Source organism: Ptychodera flava, chromosome 13 (genome assembly GCF_041260155.1).
Source record: "Ptychodera flava strain L36383 chromosome 13, AS_Pfla_20210202, whole genome shotgun sequence".
Classification (NCBI taxonomy): domain Eukaryota; kingdom Metazoa; phylum Hemichordata; class Enteropneusta; family Ptychoderidae; genus Ptychodera; species Ptychodera flava.
This window is the reverse complement of record NC_091940.1, coordinates 27,342,759-27,366,828: the sequence shown is the minus strand read 5'-3', so window position 1 is coordinate 27,366,828 and position 24,070 is coordinate 27,342,759. Positions and strand designations below refer to the sequence as shown.

General features: G+C 41.5%; 2 protein-coding genes across 4 annotated transcripts; one reads left to right on the top strand and one right to left on the bottom strand.

Moving 5' to 3' along the window:
* Positions 1 to 181: 181 nt before the first annotated feature.
* On the top strand, positions 182 to 22,356 carry LOC139148028 (neuropilin and tolloid-like protein 2). 3 transcript variants are annotated; one of them, XM_070719293.1, is made up of 12 exons: positions 182 to 303; positions 606 to 736; positions 1,614 to 1,848; positions 2,831 to 2,967; positions 3,530 to 3,770; positions 4,260 to 4,442; positions 13,184 to 13,390; positions 14,568 to 14,693; positions 15,694 to 15,850; positions 16,971 to 19,543; positions 20,596 to 20,645; positions 20,973 to 22,356. In XM_070719293.1, exons 3-10 carry the CDS (start codon positions 1,671 to 1,673, stop codon positions 17,266 to 17,268), a joined length of 1,527 nt encoding a protein of 508 aa, XP_070575394.1. In that variant the 5' UTR covers positions 182 to 303; positions 606 to 736; positions 1,614 to 1,670; the 3' UTR covers positions 17,269 to 19,543; positions 20,596 to 20,645; positions 20,973 to 22,356. The 3 variants fall into 3 exon arrangements, with proteins under 3 accessions (XP_070575394.1, XP_070575393.1, XP_070575392.1); XM_070719292.1 differs by having other exon boundaries at positions 239 to 477; XM_070719291.1 differs by having other exon boundaries at positions 239 to 736.
* On the bottom strand, positions 8,730 to 12,186 carry LOC139146934 (uncharacterized). The gene is made up of 3 exons (XM_070717795.1): positions 11,859 to 12,186; positions 10,397 to 10,507; positions 8,730 to 8,978 (listed from the first exon to the last, which is right to left on the bottom strand). The coding sequence occupies exons 1-3, from the start codon at positions 12,069 to 12,071 to the stop codon at positions 8,730 to 8,732; spliced, it is 573 nt and encodes a 190-aa protein (XP_070573896.1). The 5' UTR covers positions 12,072 to 12,186.
* Positions 22,357 to 24,070: the final 1,714 nt, after the last annotated feature.

The following is a 24,070-nucleotide window of genomic DNA, read 5'->3' as shown; positions in this document are numbered from 1 at the left end:
TTCAAGTCTAGGAATTATTTATTGTTTGGACACTTGACTGCCATTTTTACAGCGGACGACTCACCGTATCGGTCTTTCAAAAGAGAGATCATGTGTTTGCATATGAAACAGCTCCGCGTATACGTTGACATGGAGACAGCGATCAATAAGGTGTCGGACGTCGGCTCCTTGATTACGCAACGACGAAGAGAATAAGAAACGTCATATGTCCCGGATTTAGAAGGCAATGAAAGTCTTTCTTTTGTAAGACATCGAACGGCTGCAGTGTAAAGGCCTCCATGTTGACGTAGGGTTTGCTAAGCTGTGAGTATGACATATTTCGTGAGGAAACAGCAAATGTTGAACGCGCTGTGCGAAGCCTTCGGCAAGTAGGCGCTCGTACTACTTCGAGTGTCAAGTTGAAACTGGAAAGTGAAGAGCACCGCCGCTCAGTGACTCAGTTGGCGGTAAACACCGAAGCATCACAGTGTTGACCTTGTACGTAACCGTTAAAAAGGAGTCATACGTATTGGTACCAATACTTTACCCGGGTTTTCTGTGGGGAATGGAATCAGCAGTTGTTGTCCGCCCAAAATGTAATCTCACTTTCGAACTATTGTTAACAGAATTTGAACCTGAACAAGTTCATAACAGCATTTCGAAGCTAGCTAGTTCGTCGGGATTCAAGTTCCCATGGTCCATCGATTTTGACATCCCACAAGACCTCTGAAGTTTTAGGTGAAGTCTATAGTGGCAGGTACAGTAGAACTTTGACTATTATTCTTTGTTTTTCTTCGTATTTGTTTGTTGTTGTTGTTGCTGTTGTTGTTGTTGTTGTCGTCGTTTTTCGTGAAAAGTAAACCTCCGGTCACTTGAACTTACCATTTCCGAGTCGTAAGCATTTTTACACGACCATCTGACCTCAAACCCGAAGAGGAGGGTAGAAGGAACATATCACCCTCTTCAAGAACAGTTGCACCCCTCCATAAAGGAATCCGGACTTCGGAAGGATAATTATTGAGTGACTGTATCCTTGTGTGGTGTAGGAAACGCTATTGATATTTGAAGATTTTACTGTTTTTAAGGTTTGAGTGGTTATCAATATATCGAGGCTACGAGGCGTACCTGTACTACGCCATTTTTAAAACAAAACAATAATAACGCAAGACCAGGGCCTATTACCCCCCCCCCTCTCGTAGAACCGTAAATCTGTAGTCATAGCCAACAAGACACCAGAATCAAGTTGGCAAGTCCATGAGAGGTGGTAAATAACTTGTTTTTGTCACACAAATCCATCATCAATTTGGTGCCAACTGCGGCTCTTTGCACGGCTCAGAGTTTTTGGGAAATATATTTGCTTTCAATCGTTTGAAAGGCCATTGTGTCTCTTGAGGAGGTTAATAATTAATATAAATATATACCGAGCGAAAATCGTGTACAATTTTTTACCCTTGCTACTGCAAACTGTGTGTAATTCTACGAGTTCTAAAGTACGTCAAATCCTGGACCTTGAAGACAAAGACTGTGTCTATACTCATTCGGATCAACCATCCCCTGCATTTCACTAGCACACCTCTGGTTCATCAAGTTTGGAATCACTCTTGTAAATCAGATTATCTATATTTCAATTTCAGACAACAGGGTACCAAAGTCTTGAATCAACTTAAGGGTAAAAACCACTTCAGCGAGAGATGACGAGATTTGATAAAGTCATCGCAACGTTCCTTCTGACAGCCGTAATGCTCGAACTCCCGGCAGTTGGAAGCCTCGTTCGTAGAGTCTCAAGCCAGGGAGATGATCTCAGTGCCAAAGCAGCGATTTTGAAAGACAGTGATTCAAATACTCTCGACCAGAAGAGGCGCAGCAGAGGTGCGTCATGATGAATCACTTAATTTCACACATTTTCCCCTCAGACATTTATCGAATAACATCTGTTGTTGGGGGCGCCCTTGAACGTAGCCAAACGGGATTCAAGATGTTGGATATTTTTAATAATAAATCTATTTTTCCTGACTTCGATCTTGAAGTGCACTCTTCAGCTGTTATTGTCACTGTACACGGATTTTTATCTGCAAATTTTCATGTAGTTTTCTGATAGCTTTGGTGCGAAATTTTATAGAGATAAAGAAAACGGAGACGGGCATGTAAAGAAATGACATAAGTGCTCTGATTTGAATTTACAAAAGGACAAAATTATTAAAAAGTAGGCCTAAAAAGTGTTTCTTGCAGAGGGACAAAGAAATTATGTCCTACTCGGTAAAACCATAGATTAATTCGAATAGTAATTTTACTTTCTTTATTCTTACAATAATCCAAAGCTATGAGAACCCCAAATCAGACATATTTGATCAGGCTCTCACTCATGCAATCACTGTGACCAGAATTTCCGTCTAGGTCAACTTTAAGTCATAATGACTCAGACAGCCAGATAAAATCTTTTCGTCACAAAAGCCTCTCGTAGACACGTATATGACACAAACTGTGCGTCAGTAAAAATGCTTAGTGTGTCAAGTGACTGCAACGGGCATTAATTAGAAACCCATGCTTGTATTGTGGATATAATGTTTACAAGATTGCACTGTAAAAGTGATTTGCAAACCCTTTGTACAAAGCTTGGTCGTGGTCAGAGTTGGCCAGCTAGTTCAGTGTTTAAAAATGCGTTTTGTATTTAATATTCCCTATGAATAAGTTGCATACTTCATTTAATCTCTCTCTCTCTCTCTCTCTCTCTCTCTCTCTCTCTCTCTCTCTCTCTCTCTCTCTCTCTCTCTCCTCTCCTCTCTCTCTCTCTCTCTCTCTCCTCTCTCTCTCTCTCTCTCTCTCTCACACACACACACACACACACAACCAGATAAGAGAAATATTGGAAGTTGTGGAGGTGTACTCATTGGATCGACAGGGTTTTTGGCCTCTCCCAATTACCCCAATTATTACGACAACAACGCTTACTGTACTTGGCGTATCACAGCGCGAAACCAGCATGTACATGTAAGTAATATTTCAACGTTTTTCTGCATTCTTTCTCTACTAACAACAATGCCATACAAAACTTTACAGACGCAACAATTTCGAAAGTTGCAGACATCTTTCTGCTTATTGTTACCACGATGATTTTATTAGATTTCGATCATCGTTCTGTACAGATTTCGGTAAATATAATCAATTCTTTTGATGTTGAAATTAGTATTGAAATTTCTTTTTAAAACACTTTCATGATACCCTTTGCTATTGAGTTTTGTATTTGTACATCCCATATTCACTTTGAAGTAGTATACATGTGTATTAATATCAGTAATACCGACAAACACATGTATCTAATTGCATAAGTGATACATACATACATACATACATACATACATACATACATACATACATACATACATACATACATACATACATACAGACAGACAGACAGACAGACAGACAGACAGACAGACAGACAGACAGACAGACAACATACATAGTTAAGGGGACACAGTTTAGAATGGTAAGTAACGGTATCTTTATATCTATCAATGTTATCATGTTGTTATTATTTTATAAATTTCAGTTGCAATTTCTTGCGTTTGAGCTAGAGTCGTGCTGCGACAGACTCCGCATTTACGACGGGAGTACGAGCGGATCACCGCTCTTCGGAATGTACAGCTCAAGCATGCCACCTGACATAACGTCCTCGTCCGAGAGTTTATACCTACAATTCGAATCTGACGGTTCCATTACAAGGCGGGGATTTCATGCTTCGTATACAGCCATTACTGCTGGCTCCTTGTCTGTAGGAGGCTCTCCATCAGGTAATTATTGTGTACGACCCGCAGTTTGCGACAGATTCTTGACACAAACCCTTGTCAGATTCGTTTCCATGCCTAGCTTGTGTATTAAGCCTAGCTTGTGTAATAATTTATATCCATACAGTCCAAGACTTCAAGTCATTTAGGCTGGCGTTTCAAGTTGTTTCCTTACACTGACACAAAATTTAAGCATCCACTTAGTATACCCTAAACTGGTACCTATAGTGACCAGCCTGATCTTGCTAGAGGTAGCCTGTCACCGTTACGGTAGTGAATTCATGCGACGACCATTCTTTCGATCGACATAACTTTGTTATACTGCCATCATTCGATGGAATTGACGTCACTTTGTATCGTTCGGCGTTCATACAATTTGTGAAAGTATAATGTATTTATTTCTCTAAGAATTTGTTTTCTTTCCTTTTTCGAGGAGAGGGTATTGTCGCAGTGCGTTTAAAATAACGCTATTGCTTTCCGATTTTGTTTTTTCAGTTTGTGATTCTTCGCCAAACGCGATAACGTCATTTGGGGGCGTCTTCAAGTCCCACGATGCGTATCCTGCTAGTTCGTACGAATCTGAATCCGAATCGAACTGCTCCCTGACGGTGAACAATTTCGGATCATATACTCATGTGTATATCAAGTTCACCGAAATAGCATTATATAATAATCATGGTAAGTATCACAATCATACTGTACTGCTGTTTGACCGCAACATCAACTCTGGTTAGGCCTACATCGGCACCCGAAGGGCACTGCCTTCGAAAGAGTATTTTACGCAAATGTACCGCTTTTTCGACCCCTTTAAGTCTTTAAGTCTTTTGACAGAGAAAATATTTATTTATGACTTTTGATCTTTGTTCTGGTTTTACTAAACTTAATATTTAAAGCCTTATCACTCCGCTCAAGGATATGCCTATTGTTAGGTTTGGGTAAAAGTGTTGGGTGGCGTATCCTCAGCGAAGCACAAGCCAGTCGTACATGTTGGGAGGGTGGGTGGGTAAGGGCCAGTTTACTGGTTAGCCGGCACAAACACACCCTATAGTCCTGCATATAGTATGGCCATACGTAACCTTAAGTTGGTCAATTGCAAAGGAGGGAGAACATGCGGCTGTGTTGCTTCCTACTTATACCTACTAATTTGCATGTTGCGCATTGATATCGCTGCGTGATGCGGCTTTGAATAACTTAATATTTAAAACCTTATCACTCCGCTCAAGGATATGCCTATTGTTAGGTTTGGGTAAAAGTGTTGGGTGGCTAACCTGTCGTCAAGCACTTTACCCTATCGTATATGCATATACGTATGTACAATATATATGTATTTATAGAGAGGACTATATGAACTTTGCCTTTACGAACTAGCTTATCCTCCCATGCCTTAAAGACACCATTATCACCACACATAACACAGTCAGGAGACAAAGAGATGCTTTTACATATGCATTTATTCGCTTCCTTAGAATTGTTCTTCAGAATTGGTTTCCACGTACAGCCTGAGAAATCATACAATCCGTCGACTGCCTATGTAGTGTAATACGTCCCTCCCAAATAGAAAGCAAGATTATTAAAGTCATACGTGAACTTCATCTTACAATCAAATCGGCATATTTCAAATATTATCATTTCCAAATGCTCTAGTGAAACCAACCAGGTTATTCATTGAGTGATATGCCTCTATATTATTATAATCTGGCGCATCAACCATTTTCGCTAGATTATCTGCTGGTGCCCAACTTTTGTAACTTTTGCCAGTTGCATGTAGTAGAGCGCCGTGTCCTCTGCTCGCCAACCTACATGGCTCATCAAGGATTGGATGTCCGAGCCAGCCATAGACAAAGAGATTGCACAGGCACTCCTACACCCATGTGGGGTTTCGCCGGAATCTATTCCAGTCTCTTGCAGGTATGTCTTAAGGCGATGATATACTAATTGGGACGATACGGGTTTTTGCTCGACGGTGCCCTGGGCGTTGGTGGGCCGAAATAAATATCCCGTTATTAGATTAACCCCGATAGCCATGCTCAAATCGAAGTATGCCTCCACTGTAGTGACTGGGCACATGAGAGCATCCGCACACCTTTTGATTGCAAACATATTTGTAGATGACCCCCTCAGCGTCTTACCGAACGTATGGTTAAACAAAAAGCCAGAATTGTCTGGGAAACGCATTATTTCTTGGGTCTTGACGTGACCAAGGTCGTGTGCCCTATCCCCTGAAAATGCGAGAACTTTAAAGAAGGCCAAGTCCCTTGCTAACACATAGATCTGTGATGGGCGCCTGCATACTTTTATCTGCTCGATTATATACTCAAAGACCCGTCTCATTTTATTCAGAAATAATGGGGTTGCCTGCTTTGGGGTTATCATGGACCTCGCTTGTTCTTCGGCTGACTTTTTAAGATATCTATGAACTAATACTGAATCGACAGGGTTTGGTCGGGGGAAACCAACTTGTGTCGCCACAGCTTTGTAAAAGGTGCTTAATTTAGAGATCATATTTTTGGCTGTGGTGACCCGGATTCTCTTGGGGCAGTGACATGGTTGGTGAGACCCAGACTGGCCTAAATAAGGACATGTTACTTCGTGTACTCTTGTCTTAGCGTCCTTGTCTTTATAAATCAAAAATCTGACGATGTCTTGGGATGTAGCCGTCCACACGGTTTTGGGTTCACTCAAACTCGCTAAAAATGTTTCAAATTGTTGGACCAAACGATCCTTTTGCACATCATATGGGGAGCGTTTGCCCAGCACTTCTTCCATGCGTCGATCTATTGTCGCTAGATCAACACAGTGAGCTTTAGTGGCTGCGGGACTCAGCTGCGGCGGTTGAGGCATTTTGGAATCACATAACATGCAGATCGGGGGATCCTGATTGTAACTTCCGCTCATCCAACATGCCTGTGGTGATAGAAGAGCAATATGCGTTTAAAAGCGGATAAACATGGACTTAATGTTATATAGCTTGTGAATGGTTGTTAAATTTTTCAAACAGCGGTTTCACTGTTTTAATTCATCACATTCATCTCCGCTTGAGGTTGCCGGTGCCACGAATCTTGCTGCAAAGAGTTCACACGGAGTACTGCATGGTTTATAACCGTCTGTAGAGGGCGCTAATATAACGCCTGAATCTCCACGATTGGCCAACTTAAGTATTCGTACTGCCAAATGTGCTACCATTGGCCAGAAAGCGGGGTAACTGTTGTCTTTGTGTATAACGACTGTTGCGTTGAGGGAGTTGTTGACAATGTGTTTTACGACTGGATGCGTAAGCGAGAACGGCGGGTACAGGTAAATGTTATCGTCGCGGGAGAAATGGTGATGGAAGAAATCTACACCTGCACTGTTATGCTGAGGGAAGGGTGAAATAAAGTCCTTTAGCCTTGCATTTGAGTATGTAGCCATACCGTCAAGAGTGTGGGGCCCGAATTCTCTTTTTAATTTATTCCACGTTTGGTCGGACAGCTTCGCGTTCATCATAGATAGTTCCCTTGGCGCTCTGTCGGCTAAGTTTTGTTGGGAGCGAACATGAGCGATGTTTAATTGGGTGTTGTGCTCGATACAGAAACTAAATATTTTCTTAAGCAAATCGTTGAGGCTGATAGATTTAGATCCTGGGAAACCTGCATTCCAGGCGTGTACAAGAACGGCTGAATCGGAAAAGACGTTAAGTCGGGTGTTTGTAACTTGTGGTCCAACAGCAATCAGAGCTCTAGCAAGGGCTTCAGTTTCTTTTTCATTAATTGATTTTTTTCTCCATTCGTCTTCCCAGCTGTCGCTAAATGTAAGCGATTTTGTAGAATTTGGTTTGAATACTGCCCCCCACTTATGTGAACTCGAATCTGTATACAGTTGCAGGGTGGTGTGTCTCTCCTCTAACCATTTGAAGTGGGATGCCGTTTGAACGATCTTTATCCAACACTTTAGCTCCTCCCTAAGGGGATTATTGACGCGGACAAGGTTTTGTGCGGACGTCTGGGCTTTAGACAGAGCGTGGGCCATTTGTCTGATGTAAATCCGAGCACATGGAATTGCGAGGGAGAATGAGATGCAATTTCCCATAACTTTCTGCAGCGTCGTGATCAAGATAGCATGTTTAGCTAAGGCGGACTCCACTAATTCGACAAATCGCGCTTTCTTACTATCGGGAATGATAAAGGCCTGCAAGGTCGTGTCGACTGTCATCCCTAAGAGAACAAGCGATCTGACCGGTAAGAGGATGCTTTTATCTAAGGCTATGAAGTAGCCAGTGGAGACGCATAAATGCAATAGAATGTATGCGGCTGCCTCGGACAGCTCCGGATTTGACCAGCTATTTATTTGGGAAGCAGTTGAGAGGGCGGCGACCCGCAATGGCCCAACGTACCTGTCGTCGATGTATTGCAAACAGGGTACGCCAAGCATTCGGGCATAACCGGTGATTGTATAGCCCAATGTGTGATAAACATATGCAGAGGATTTCCACCCAAACGGGAGTGTTTTATTGACGTACCATATCCCAGCCCATTGAAAACCAAAATAAATTCGATCTTCGTTTTTAATTAAGACATGGTCGTAGCCGCTCTTGTCATCGCATTTACAATGATAATCATATCTATCTAAGTATCGAGACACCTCGACCAACTTGTCAAATCTAAATGGCTTGTCTGCAATCCACAGGTTTAAAAACCGCATGTCTATGCACATGCGAGGCTTTTGGGCTCTATAGTGATTGGCATAACGATATGTGGCGGTGGATCAATCCCTACCGAACCATACACAGAAATAGCACCAGTTCTTATCCTATCGCGGATAGTTTGAGAAATGAAATCTACGTAATTTTTACACAGTGGGTTGTTTGAAAAGACCTTTGGAGGTGGCTTTGGGGAATCATAGAAAGCGCCCTTAAAAGTTCCTTTGAAATGTGTGAAGTAGCTGGAGACACTTGCTCCATTCTTGACCCAGTCCATAATTTGGTCGTGGTTACTTGCGCACGTGGCTATGTCGGACCATGCCGTCTGGTGTTTTGTGTATTTCGCCGGCTACAAATTCGTTTGGGTTCCGGAATGACAACAGGCGTGGGGAAGCTTTTTGGAGCCCCGCTGCCACGGTTCGTACGTCAGGGAGATGTTGGTCCTGCCCGGGGGCGCCCTCAAGAGTTACCCATGTGTAGTCAGTTCTACGGGGAGGCCGGTTTCCAGCAGTGTAGGATTCCCATGGTTGTGGTATCGGCTGAAATGAAGGAACGGGAGGCGGATAAATTTGGTGAAGGAGAGGGAAACCAGCTTTTACACAAGGAAAACCAAAGGAAACTAGGTCTTGAGGGAGCCCCCTAGACAGGACCCTGCAAATGCCGGGCTGCATAAAATGCAAAGGGTCACGTGGACCCTCCCTGCTTTCGGGGGTCGGGCGGGTTGGGTTTACATGAAATCGGATGGAGAGAGAAACTAAGGCTGTATTCCTACATATATAGCGACGCAGGTGGACCACACACACACACACATAGGAACGACGAGGTAACGCTCTATAAAGTGCTAGGACACATACATGTAAATTTTATTTTTAAGTTTTAATGGCGATTGGTAAATATACGAAGGTACACATCATAGCCTTGACAGCATTCCTATGCATCTGTGCTAATGATGGTGGGTATGTATGTATCGATGTTTACTGGTATGACTGGGGATATGGGTGTAACGTGTGTGCGCTTGTCAGTGGAATGCGTGGGGTAAAAGTACTTGTGGGATATGAATGCATGTATACATAAACACTGTCAGGGCAGGAGTTGGTGGAATATCGCCAAGGTCATCAAAATGTCATGCCTTAGGTAGGCAAATTATGTCTTCTTGTTAGGGCAGGCTCTGGCCATATGACCAGTTTCTCCACATACAAAACATGCAAACGAATCTGCGTTTCTCTTCTGGCGGGCGTAGGGCTCGTATCCACAGGCGTGCTGTTTTCTGGGTAGTTTCTATAAGTGTAGTTTATTCTACGTTTCGACGTTCTTCCGTAGCCTAATCACCAAGGTAAGAAACAGAATTATCCGGCCAGCCAAGAAAACTGCACGTTCTAGTCGAAAAATAAACAAATCCTTCATTGAGTTACCTAGTTAGATGCGGAAGGATCTCGGCTGTCCAAAAAACACACTCATGTCACGATAAAATGAAAACTTTCGAAGAAATCTGCCGCGTTTTGACAACATCGGCGTTTCTGATGGCCACCGTTGTAATAACGCAACTCATTAACATAATGGACGGTGTCTGCACATAGAAAGTGGTGCATCTCAGTCTGATGCCGTTGATGGCGTTGCTCACGGACCAATCAGCGATGCGGACGGCGTACAATTATGATAATGAGTTGCGTTATTACAACGTTGGATGCCAGAAATGCCTAGTTTGTCAAAACACGGCAGATTTCTCCTGAAGTTGTCATTTTATCGTGACATGAGTGTGTTTTTTGGACAGCCGAGATCCTTCCGCATCTAACTAGGTAACTCAATGAAGGATTTGTGTTTATTTTTCGACTAGAACGTGCAGTTTTCTTGGCTGGCCGGATAATTCTGTTTCTTACCTTGGTGATTAGGCTACGGAAGAGAACGTCGAAATGTAGAATAAACTACACTTATAGAAACTACCCAGAAAACAGCACGCCTGTGTGTGGGCCATCTCCATCACCTTAGCTAAGGCATCGTCTACAGAGGCCGTTTCGGCTTTGTCCTGCAGTTTCTTGAGTTGTTGCCTGAGTGTTTCCAACTCATCAACCTGTAAAACGAAAACGCAAACAGTCAAGGCAACAGGCACGCCCTTTTATCCCAACGCTAAACACCATTGGGCACTTGGCCGAACCACCACAGTGGTCTATCCTTTGGTCGTGAGATTTTGAGATAAGTAGCCGAAAAAGGAAACTATGGAGCGAAACATAAACATGTGTTGTCACGTAGCAATGTAAAACTTTTTTTTTTGAATGTCTTTTTTTTTTTTTTTTTTTTTGGCCGAAAAAGTAAATGACTGCTTGTTTTGTTGTTGTTTGTTTGTTTGTTGGTTTGTCTTGTTTTATATTTATTTTTTGGAAGCCTCCGTAAGAGACGCTGTGAATTATTGTTGTAAGGCCCTGCTCGGCCACCAGATCAAAAGGAAACGAACCTCTGTGACTAGCAGGTTCGGCATGTCAGAGGTTTCCCTCGCAGCGAACCCCTTAGCGGGTAAGGCTGCTTGGCACAGTCTATTGGCCACCCTCGCAGGCACTCGCCTACCTGGGCCTTCAGCAATACACATACAGTTTATCGGCAACACTCGCAGCGAACCCCTCTGCGGGTCCGACTGCCTGGCCGGATTACTGGCCACACTCGTAGGCACTCGCCTACCTGGGCCTGAACCTGACGGATGTACGCGCGACAGGAAAGCATGGGAAAACAGGTAAATTAAAAAATGGAGAAATTTTGCGAATATGGCTACCCCCTCCCAAAAAGTTATTTTGTAGTGAAAAAAGGGAAACGGCGGTCGACCGCACGAGTTTTTTTAAGGCGTGCCAGTGAAGAAAAAAAAATGGTAATGGGGATGGTGCTGGGCAAGCCTTTGCAAGAAAGATTCTACGGCAAATCAAACGAGAGCATTCAGCTGCCGGGAAGGAAACCCGGTGACCAAACTTTTGAGTGTTTACAGTGAGAGAAAAGGTATTGGCAGAGGGATGTGCAAAAAATTTGTCAAAAAGCCAAAGTGAAGGGCTGTTACCCTCAATTCCCGACTCTGACGTGGTCGCAACAGAAGCAGAATTTGGCGCGGGCCATTGCGCGTACATCCTTAACAGCAATATGCGTATTTATGGAAGTGGCAAGTACAAAAAGACATACAAAGAACGGACTGCCACACTGGGCCAGAAAATCAAGACGACACTGAGCCAGGTGTGGGTTCAGGTTTAGCTACGAACAAAGCTTAAACCATACCAGAAGGCGGCACTACGACACGAGACAAAGGGAAGCTCAACAGGTGGCCGTAAGGAGCAGCAAAAGTACACGGTGACAGGCGACATAGATAACGACATGTAAACGAGCAAGATAGAAAAAAAAAAACTAGACACCGCACAGAAAGTACACACAGCGAAGTCGCTACTCACCTGCCCAGCATTTTGTATGGTTGGTTGCTCTCCTCCGGCTGCTCCTGGGCCTGTAGTAGATTGGGTGGCAGTCGTAGTTTGGTGCGCTACACTGGCTGACTGAGCGACACGGGTTTGGGATTGTTGGCCAGTAGGTGGACGTTGGCCGGCATGCGCTGTGACGAAGGCTTGAGTAGCGGTGGTAGGAGCTTGAGAAGGAGCTTGAGTCGCCATGACGTGCCACCGTTGGTCAATTGCAAAGGAGGGAGAACATGCGGCTGTGTTGCTTCCTACTTATACCTACTAATTTGCATGTTGCGCATTGATATCGCCGCGTGATGCGGCTTTGAATAATCACAACGTTTGATCTAAAAATATGCATTATTGACTTATCAGCTCGTAGAAAATGTAGACTTTTGATTTAAGCATTTGGTCGAAAATGTAGACATGTGACACTACGCCCCGCCCCCAATTTCGGGAGAAATTAAGCTTATGCTTGTAGTTTGAAACCTCTAAGGTACACTTGTCGGAAACCCCCACTCCAAAATGTTTTATTAGGTAGGATATACAACACTTAAGTATGCTAACCCTAAAACTAACCCTCCAAAAGTTGAATTTGATGTGCTTCTTCCAAGGAAAGTCAGCGATTAAAGTGATTTCCAGTTATGAGGGGCCTAAAAGGAACTCTTGCCACACTTGTCTGCACACAATTCTAGAGTTACATATACATACATACAGTTTGAGGATTAGTAATGTTCCCTTGCCGGGATTGATAAACAGCGCAGTCCGGTGCCGACATGAATACAGATCCCAACCACTTGAAGGACTTCCGTCAGAGCCAATTGGTCCTGACGCGTGAAGATAAACAACTAGAATGCTAGCTCTATTTTGAAGGGAGAGGGAATGTTACAGTAATCTGGCTACTTATAGCGAAATTTGAGAGCACCTGTGTAGAAACTTATAGTAAAAAAGAAAAACTTTAAACAATACAATACATAACTTTAGTAATAAATTTAATGGATTAATAATGATACGCTAACGGGTAAACAGGAATAATACTATAGGTAGTCTGTGCGTGTTCCTCGTTTATATAATAGATGACAAACTTTCTGCAATGCAACTGGCTGGTTTTGTATTTCGCGTTTTACAATGTCTTTGTAGTGACAAGAAATGTTATGGAATTATATGAATCCGATAACCCAGAATCATACGGTAACCTATGTTCTACACACATGAGCCGTGTTATTTCAACGCCAAACTTTGGAGGGACTGCGATTAAAACAACTATACGGACGTGGTTTGGATTCAAATTTTGACCATTGCATTTTCAAATCTTTCGCCAACAGATTGTTCGAATCCGTACGGTGACGCCATCGTTGTAAGAGACGACGATTCTCAAATCGATGAATTCTGCAACCAGCACACAGCAGAGCAAGAGTATGTGGCGGACAGTGGCTTGACTATTCAGTTCGATGTCAGGTCGGCCGTTGAGGGCGTCATTACAACCGACGATAAAGGCTTCAAAGGAGTATACTCGATTTATTACACAGCTTGTAAGTATAGTTGCCTTTGTCAATTATTTTAGCTGGTCTACATTGGAATTTTTGTGAGATATAAGTTAAACAGTTTCTTTCTTTTATGATATCGAAAAAAAACCAACTTATTCATAACAAGGTGTATCAAATACATTTTTCTGTCGGACGGCAGCATCGCTCTGCGACGTGTGCGTCGTCTTTTTCCCATTCTTTGGCTTGGCAACGCTATATTCATCAAGAGTGTTCCCGAACGAATCACCTAAATGATGGAAAGTCTCAATTTCTAATTGTCTGTATATGTGAAGCTATCTTCCTTTCATATCTGTAAAATGCTAACAGGAAGGGGAGGTATTTTACAGTCAGTAACAAAAAACCAATGTTACGTTTTGTGGTAATGTCACACAAAAAATGTAAGGGGAGGGGAATTCGAACATTGCATTACAGAATTACTTTTGCTAAGTGTCAAGGACTGGTATCAAGTGTGTGTTCTCTTTGACTTATCAATGGACGTATCAAAATCAGTAGATTTTTTCAATGTTGTGAACAATACAGAGACGTACAAGTTTAGATCAAAAAATGTCTGCCTCGCACGACTTCTTTTGCAATGGATATTTCGGTTTTCAATAAGATTTGGTTTAACTTGTTGTACTCGCTGTCGTTTGATTTGGTTTGTTTTGGTTTTTTGGTTTTGGTTTTTTGTAAACTCTTTTTCATTGTTTTTTTCGCTGCAAGTTTAAATTTGTAATCAAAGTCAATGGAATAAAAAAAACCCATGATTATATTGTGTCATAAGTTAAAGGGAGGATGTCGTCGGAACTGCGCGTGTGCGACTTTCTTGTTTGCAAATAATGTATTTCATGATATATCTTAGCATCACGTCAATATAGCAGCAACATTTAAATTTTACTATATTTATTGTTAACGACCATGCTGTAACTTTCATCATCCGCAAACGTACCCTAGATACAGTGTTTACATCGGTCGTAGGGGTCCCTGGCAACCTTGAGTAGAGTTCCAACGACACCCTCCCTTTAACCGAGGGATAGAAGTTTCTGGTGTGGTTTCATTTCAATACAGGAGTTGCTCACACAAGCCGTTACTGTGTTCTGGTCGATGTCCCGGACACCTGTTTATCGAGGTTATCGGTAATCAATTACCGCAGACGATTTTTGAACACTTTCTATCTTTCCTTCAGTCGGAGGATGCTCCAACTTCCAGGATTTCTTCTGTGCCAAGTCGTTTCGATGCATTTCCAAGACGTTGGTCTGCGATGGTCACGACCATTGTGGGGACAACACGGACGAATCTGGCTGCGGTCCCGGTAAGTGAATAGTATTTCTTATACTTACGTCAAGAGAACCGGAAACAACAGCAGTAAAGGCGTGCTTTGACTGATTTAACTTCATCCAGAACACTGCCGATAACAGCGGAAATGTTTTCAAACGAAGTCGCTGATTTTATATTATTGCCGTATACCACCCATTTTTGTAGCTTCTTAAAATCAACAATGAATTAAAACTATTATTAACCATATGTAATGTTTGTGAAATACAGCGCCCATTGCATTTCATGTGTAGTATAGGTTTTGCTGGATTCGAGAGCCATAGTGCGTTTCTACGAGAATGTTACTCTGGTTGTGAAGTTTACTTATTTCATCTCTTCAGCCTTTCCTGTCTAAAATAGGGACTGAAAGTTAAGTCCATTGGCCTTTCCCTTGTCACTCGTTCATAATTCTGACCTATGCAACCTACTTCTTCTCCCATTAATAAATTAAAATGAACTAAAGCTAATTGATTTGCATATCAAAGTGACAACACAAAGCTGTGTGGCAGAAATCGTGTCACTTAGCCAACGCCAAATGGTATTTTCACGTGTCCGTAGCTATTTCACGCGACTGTCCCAAATTTTGATGACCCAACTTCATATAAAACACAGTCCTGGGATAGGGGAATTGCCACAAAATCTTTTCCTTTGAGTTTTCCAAATAACTAAGCGAAAAGCACTAGTAGTTTCGGACCGTTCGTAGATCTAATTTTCAAAGGCCATGAACTTGGACTGTTTTCATTTTGGTATTGACGCTTTCACGTTCCTATGTGTAGATTGGTTGTGTCTTATTCCGGTAGCCAATTCAGCATACCCTATCTTTGCGTCACATCAGCTTTGTCTGGCTGAAAATGAATAGCGCCCTCTGACAAAATACAAACATTCCGCACATTGATTCTGTGAAATAAAGGATGAGAAGGGTTTTTTGAATGCCGGTGATGCATGATTACAGATGAAAGTATCCAGAACATAAAATTCCTCGATTTGTTTGTTTGCAGGCATACTTAGTATAATTGCGGGCTCGGTTGTCGCCGCCATCTTCGTCGTCGTCACTATCTGCTGTTACAAATATCACATGTCGTCAAGATCTGCGACGGCACCGGTACCAGCCAACCAAGCCTGGACAGGAAACAGAAGAAACGATTTGCCGCCAGCGTAAGCATATGACATTCGATTGTTTAAATTGGAGAGAGAGGGGGGAGGGACAGACAGACAGACAGACAGATAGATAGATAGATAGATAGATAGAGACAGAGAAAACGGAAAGACAAACAGACCAGGACCGTAGATTGCAGGGGGGTGAGGAGCAGCAGCTCTCTGGAACTTTCCGCACCATCAATTTGAAAATTTATGTAAATTATGTAAATTACCCAAATCCGAACTAAGTTATAGGTTCTGCCTGTTGGTAAGCTCAGGCAACGGCCCTGCAGAGAGACAGACAGACAGACAGAGAGAAACCAACAGACACAAAGAGAGTGAAATGCAAACGAAAGGAGCAATTCCTTTGCTTCGTTGTTTCATGCATATTCAGGGTTTTATTGCAAGGAACCGACGGTGTTAAAGGAAGCAGTGTTGAGCCTATCGTTTATGTCATTAGTTTAATTCAGTTAAATGGAAATTCCTGTTTGAACGTCAATAGAGCATACAAGACCACGCAACCAAGGGACGCAACCCGATTCACTTTCATGTCTGGCTTCAAAGTTTTGCCTTTGTAAATCTAATCAACATCTGAGATTGCCTTCAGGTAGAATGCGCCTCGGGGACAGATATTTCGACTCTCAAACTTTTACAATTCTTTTCTGATCTACCACTTGTGGGGTTTCATTTGAAAGCTCTTGATGTAAGAACAATTTAAATTTTTCGCAATTCGAAAATTTTAATTTTCTCCATAGAGTTAACACAGGGATGGTGACCATTTTGAATTTCAAATATCGGTTTACAAAAATGTTGGGTAATTTTGTTTCTCCAGTAACAAAATTTGCATGATGACCCCGATTTTTACTCATGATTTTGAAAGAGAATTGTCGAAAGTTTCATTGGGGAAATTTTGAACAAAAATGTTAAGTCTTTCACTTTCGAGGCTCATACTACCTTAAGATTGTCAGCAATTGCCATTTTGAAGCACTGCAAGAGTTTCAGAACAATCGACTTTCGACTAAAACACCGGTTGGAAGCTCTAGGTCATGTATTATCATTGAATTATTGTCGCAAAAGAATGTTTTGCCGGTGTAAGATACGGGATTTAGTCCAGGCATATTTTTTCGTATTCTTTCAGATATGACGAAGCGCAGCGGACACCACGCTACCCAAACAACGCGTTTCAGAGCCAAGGAAATCTTCCTCAAAGTGCCCCTCCTTACGGAGGAGACCCTGCCTACCCTCCGACGGGTGTTGGAAGTAACGCACATCTGTCGCCGGCTGGAAGCAATGGCGTGCACCCTGTACAAAATGGGAACTCGTATCCAATACTGAACACTCCAAGAAGTACGCGCCCGACTCCAAACGATGGCTACAGTTCATACCCAGACCCCCCCATTCGAGATTCCTCAGACTCCGCCTCCCTCTTACAATGACGTTGTTACGTCACCACACTCGTACCCACTGAGATCGTGATCCGTAATAGGTAACGTGACCAAGAAAGAGTATCTGGTCAACAAGCCACGGTTACTTTTAGGAAAGACCGTGAAGTAACATGTGCCTTGCCCGTGGATGTATTAAACAAAGATACTCGTATCATAGTGGTAGGAGCGGCAGTGGGGAATGTGCGCCATAATGACGTTAGGTGCGAGCTGTATGTCCACCCCTAAATCTTAGGAAGGCTGGCATGGTACGAATGGAGATATTTTTTGGCATTTCAAGAAACTCATCTAATGGTACTAGGATTTCGTTTAACACACTGAAGTGAGAAAAAAGATATGAGGCACAGATTTCGAAGCGGAGAGTGGTCGATAACTAGGAACACATCTATTTTTCTTGCATTGGATGTGATCGTACTTTTTCGTGAGTTCGTCGAGTGGAACATACTCAAACTACTATTTGCAATGCTATATTGGTGAAAACTGCTACTATTGTGTCCAGTTTTAAATAAGCTTGTAGTTGAAACACCTGTTACAGAGTCAAAGTACCCATCGCTAGATCTGATAGGGCAAAGGTCACGTGTTTATATATAATGCTCGATGAAATCTTTCCAGGACATTTACCTGTCTCCATGCTCATTGTAATCTACAGTCACGTGTTTCCGCCTATAGTTTTTGAAATATTCTAGCAATTTGACCAGGAAAGTCCAATATTCAACAAGCAAAACCAGACCTTTCATTAGCCATACAATGGTTACAAACCGTGGTTACAAATCGAATATTAACAAAGTTTACATTTTGAAATGTCTATATTTGTTTTGCCAGCAGATTGTAAATAGTATTTTATGTTTAAAATAAACTTTTTAAATATTTGACCAGTCTGATTTCATAGCAGTTGGTCGATTGGTTCCATCGACATGTGTCTAGCTCAAATATTAACAAAGTCTATATTTTGAAATGTCTATATTTGTTTTGCCAGCAGATTGTAAATAGTATTTTATGTTTAAAATAAACTTTTTAAATATTTGACCAGTCTGATTTCATAGCAGTTGGTCGATTGGTTCCATCGACATGTGTCTAGCTCAAATATTAACAAAGTCTATATTTTGAAATGTCTGTATTTGTTTTGCCAGCAGATTGTAAATAATATTTTATGTTTGAAATAAACTTTTAAAATATTTCAACAATCTGATATCATAGCAGTTGGTCGTTCGGTTCCATCGAGATTCATAGCTCGCTTTTTCTCGGGCTATCTGCAGAGGTAGTTATTCATATGCTGTCACGCTCATATTTGGCGGGGAGATCATATGGAGTGAGGGCGCTGTAGGCAGGAAAATGTTATCCAGATATCACAGCTTTTAATAATTGTTTCCTCGTTAATCTCACATCGGTAAATTGAAACAATGTATAGTATTTTCACTTCAAAACTAGTTTTGAATGGATATGTTTTACAGGATCACCTGCAGAGCAGTATAAACCAACATTGTCAATGGTTAGTATTATTACTGTCGTGACCGGGTCTGTACATTTGTAAAAGCTTTGTTGATCAAAAATTATTATTTTCAATTCTGACCTTCTAAGCATTACAGTCTCTTCCATGGTCGGCGTAACACAGTGCCAGAAGGACGCAGTCCCTATCTAAATAGTGCAGTACAAAATAGGATATTTTCAAGCTGACGCGCGCATCAGCTGATCAAAGTTGTTCAGACCTAGCCTCGCCGTGTCGTGTACTCGTGTGGCTGGCACGAGGGACAGCGTGGTCCGGTGTACATGTTGCTCTTAACGCCATTACGTTCCCTTGTCCGAACGGCTAAAGTGAACTTTCCTTGCAATTTGACACACACGAGTTGGAAACTGTTTTAAGGTGGGAAGACCAATCTCTGATGGACAAGGTTATAACTGCAGGCGTGTGCCAAAGCAAACGATAAAACATCTCTGTCGTGGCCATAATCGCCAGATGTGACCTATGCATGGGTAGGGAACTTGTCTGTGATTGGTGGAATATCGCAATGTCGCACAAAGTGCGCCAAAGTGGCAATAGGTGTCAGCTGGGAATCAAAAATGTCTCAGTGCGTAAAACTAACACAATACGTCGGTGAGATTTCATGACAGCAAGCTGCGTATGTGACGTAAAAGATAATTGCCAATTTCGCTGAGGATGACATTTATTTCAGTTTTGTCCGAATAATGTATGCCCTGAGACTGAAGAAATGTATAACCGTTGTGACAATGGCAGCAGCTGGAATTTTGATACTGCGACATTGTAGCACAGGTATGTACCTATCTATCTACCTGTCTGTCTGTCTGTCTGTCTGTCTATCTCTGTATCTTTCTATCTATCGAGAACTATGTATGTATGTATGTATGTATGTATGTATGTATGTATGTATGTATGTATGTATGTATGTATGTATGTATGTATGTATGTATGTATGTATGTATGTATGTATGTATGTATGTATGTATGTATGTATGTATGTATGAATGTATGAAGCTGTGTATTTATCTATGTATGAATCTGTCTATATGTACGCATGTATGTAGCTGTTTATCTGTCTGTCCCTTTCTGTTAATCTATCTATCTATCTATCTATCTATCTATCTATCTATCTATCTATATAGATATATATATTTACTTCAAGTAAAATTACTTCAAGTACAAAGTATAGTAATGAAATCTGTTACTTAAGTTTCATGCATCCTGCAATCTTTAGACAGAAGTGAAAGGATTCCTAGCTCGACACTCTTGTATAATATGTATGATCGGGATGTACCATTCTATTTATAGGTGGTGTTAAAATTCGATAAATAATATTTGTTTTGGTGGCGGCATTTTGAAACCAACTCAGAGCGTTTGTTTAACAGTGTAGATTTGTCAGCATTGATAATGTGCAGCTTTTCTGCTATACAAAGATTACATCGCTTGCTGATGTTAGAGTAGCTCGATGCTTTGTCAATAATTGACCACGAAATAACAAAGACTTGGCCCTTACTTTCAAATTCTATACAAACTTTGATAATTCTGTATTATTCTTATATTTCTCGTTACGGAACGATTGCATGTGGTCAGTGTAGCGTAGCGCGTCTTGAAGGTATTATCAAAAGTTGCATGAAATTAGTCCATTTACCATTCCGTCAGAGAACCTCTATCAAGGCGGGATATCAAGGATCAAGAAGAGCAATGCGAGGTGACACTAAATTATGCTTTCAGTGAAAGAGCCATGTTCAAAATCTTTGAGTCCGACGAAATCCATTGTACTATGAACGATGAAACTGTCTCGTGCATTAGTGGTTTTCAAGTCTTCCGTTTGATTGATTTCACAGATAACTCATCGATTGGCGGTGCCATTTTGTCTGCGAGCTACTACCTTTCGGTAAGATATATCAATTGCGGGTTTGCAGGTGTCGTTATAGTTGCGTATCAGTGTTACTGTTTGTTTTCAGCTTTGTGCCTATGTCATCCGAAAGATGTCCTAAAATAAGTATTAATCAGGCAAATTTCTTAAAATTGGTCCAATAAGTTTAGGATGAGAGAGAGAGAGAGAGAGAGAGAGAGAGGAGAGAGAGAGAGAGAGACTTCATAGCGGCTCCGTTTTAGACAACACTGTCAGTATATGAACTCAACCAAATTACTTGCCCTACGGGTTTACTTGTAACCCCAAAGACATCATATTTTTGTTTCTCTCGTTTTTGGGACGCAGGAAGCAGGTCAAAGGTCAACCTACGATCCGTTCCTGGCGAGTACAGCACGCCTTAGCAGGATCCGTCAGGTGTGCACGAAGTATAAAATCAGCGAAATCCGTGACGACAGCTACCCAAACCCGCAGTATTGGAATCTCGTTTACAACGACAAATACAAATTCATATATTCCCTGATGCCCAAAGTCGGATCTAACGCCTGGAGATCGATCATCCATGACCATTTTGGGACCAGCAGGATTCTCAGCCGCTGCAGAACTGCGGAGGAGTCCGCGTACAGACTTCAGCGATACCTGGTTTTCACCTTCGTCCGAGAACCGCTGGAGAGGTTGCTGTCCGCATACCTGTGCAAGTTCACCCCACATAATCACATACAGAGACTATACGAAAGAGTTTATGGAAGGAAAGTGGTAATGGGACTCCGAGAGACGAAAAATTCTTATGATAAATTATACGCTGGGAAAAATAGGACAAAGTACAAGTTTAAAATTGATGAGCACGATTGGCTAAACATAACGTTTTCTGAGTTTGCGCACTTAGTGCTTGACAATGGTAATGACAGCTATGTCAACGGACTCAGTCACCATTGGCTGCCGCAGTGTCGAGTTGGTCTGTTCTGTGACCTAAGCTATTCGTTCATTGGACACTATGAAACACTAGCCGCAGACGCTGAGTACATATTATCTACACTGCGATTTGATGGGCTCGTAAAGTTCCCTGAGATCCACCAATCAACGGCGGCGACACTTCTCGATCAATATTACCGAACCCTCGAACCAGACGTTATCGAAAGACTGGTAGATTTCTATCGCATAGACTATGAGATGTTTGGTTTCTCGGTGCCGACCTCAGTGCGACAACTAACATTAAAGTCCCATTCGATGCGGTAGGCGGTGACAGTCTCCATCTGTCGATGTCTGTCACATCATTATCATATCCGCTGCCATCGATCGAGATGTCATTTTCGCTCTTTCCATCTAACCGTTACGTGTCGTCACGTTATTTACGCCCTCACCAACTGGAGCTTGACATGCAAAGTTCGAAATTACATTCATTTTAGCACACTTAAATAGCATAACTACCTCAACTCTGACAAACTTTAGATGAACGATGTAAATCACCATTACGCGAACCCTATTTAGTTTAAATTTGAGCCTTGCTCTCCAGAACAAATACAGTACTACAATATACACCAATGATCCTGATGAAACCTTCTCCGAGAAAGTACTTTAGGCGCTTTAAATAAAATTCTTTGTTTGCCATCTGCTTGCTGGTAGGTTTTCAGAGAAATTTAAGAAAACAAACACAATGTTAACACTGTTACAAATAAAAATAATATTATTTTCCAAAAGAAACAAAATAAAAAAATGAGCCTATGTTAACACACTTGTGTCTTTTTGTCTGTGTTTGTTTTTTGACTTCCTGGCTGGTAGGTTTTTCACAAATCCAAGGATGGCAAACAAATAATTTTCTTTAAATGGCCTTAAATAGGAAAACAAAACTAATTTGCTTGCAATGAAGCTACCATAACTTCACACCCGTTATTCAGGTCTTTTCGGTTTAATTTGCGTTTCAAACAAGGAATCGTAAAAGAGATTCTTTTACTGAAGTGCAAGAGTGCTTCTTCATCATACATAGCATAACGTGATCTTCATTGTGAATATTGGTCCAACTGTTCCGAGTAAATGTTGGAACAACTAATGCCACGTTCTGTGTTTTGCATGATTAGTCGAGATGTTGAAATTTTAGAAATACAAAACCCATAGTTTTCACTTTTAAGAGCTTGAAGTCGTCTATGTTACGTATCAACAAATTTGCATCGTGGCTATCAATGTTTGCATGGACAAGCCATGTATCTACTCGTGACAGCGCTTTGTAGCTATGGTTTCAGTACGAATAGAAACCTCACCAAGCGGTGGTGGCGCTGTCGCGGTTGCTATCATGGGGATCTGAGCAGGGAGTAAGTAGGGCATAAACATGTGTACCAAGGCTTTGACCCCCTGTTTCACCTCATGAGGACTATGAAAGAGGAAATGTTGGTAAAATGTAGACTTTTGAACCCTCTTTTGATTCTAGTACAACTTTCGACCCCGAATATATGAACACTTTGGCCCATGGACCCTCGAGAAAGTATGTTTTGGTGTAACATTTTATAGAAAATATGGAATTTTGACACAAGTATTTTGTCCAAAAATGTAGACTTGTTGACTTCCCATCCCCATCCTCCCACCTCCAAGTTTACCAGAAACTGTAGAGTTATACCAGGCGCCAAATGTAAAATAATTATTTTACACATTAGAAGAACATATTCATACGAAAAGGGTGTATTTGCATGCATTTATCAATAAAAAACTACTATAGCATAAGTATAAATAAATCAATACAGACATAAGTAAATACATATATGAGTGAAAAAACATACATATATGTGAACCAATTCACACAAGACCTATGAAGACAGACATATACATACATACGTGCATACGTACGTGCATACATACATACATACATACGTACGTGCATACATACATACATACATACATACATACATACATACATACATACATACATACATTCATACATACATACATACATGCACTCACGCACGCACGCACATACATACATACATACATACATACATACATACATACATACATACATACATACATACATACATACATACATACACAAGCCCATATGCACTCATGCACGCACGCACGCACATACATACATACATACATACATACATAGCCCATATGCACTCATGCACGCACGCACGCACATACACACAAACCCACACACTCATATACATACATACATACATACATACATACATACATACATACATACATACATATACATACATACATACATATATACATACATACATACATATACACACATACAGGATCGAAAAGTTTACATGAGGGGAACGAAGTACGCATGCGTATATCCACTCGCACACACACACACTGCTACTCGAAAAAGTTTACATGAGGGGGAACGAAATACGCATGCGTATATCTACTCGCACACACACACACACACACACACACACACTGCTCTGAAAAGTTTACATGAGGGGGAACGAAATACGCAT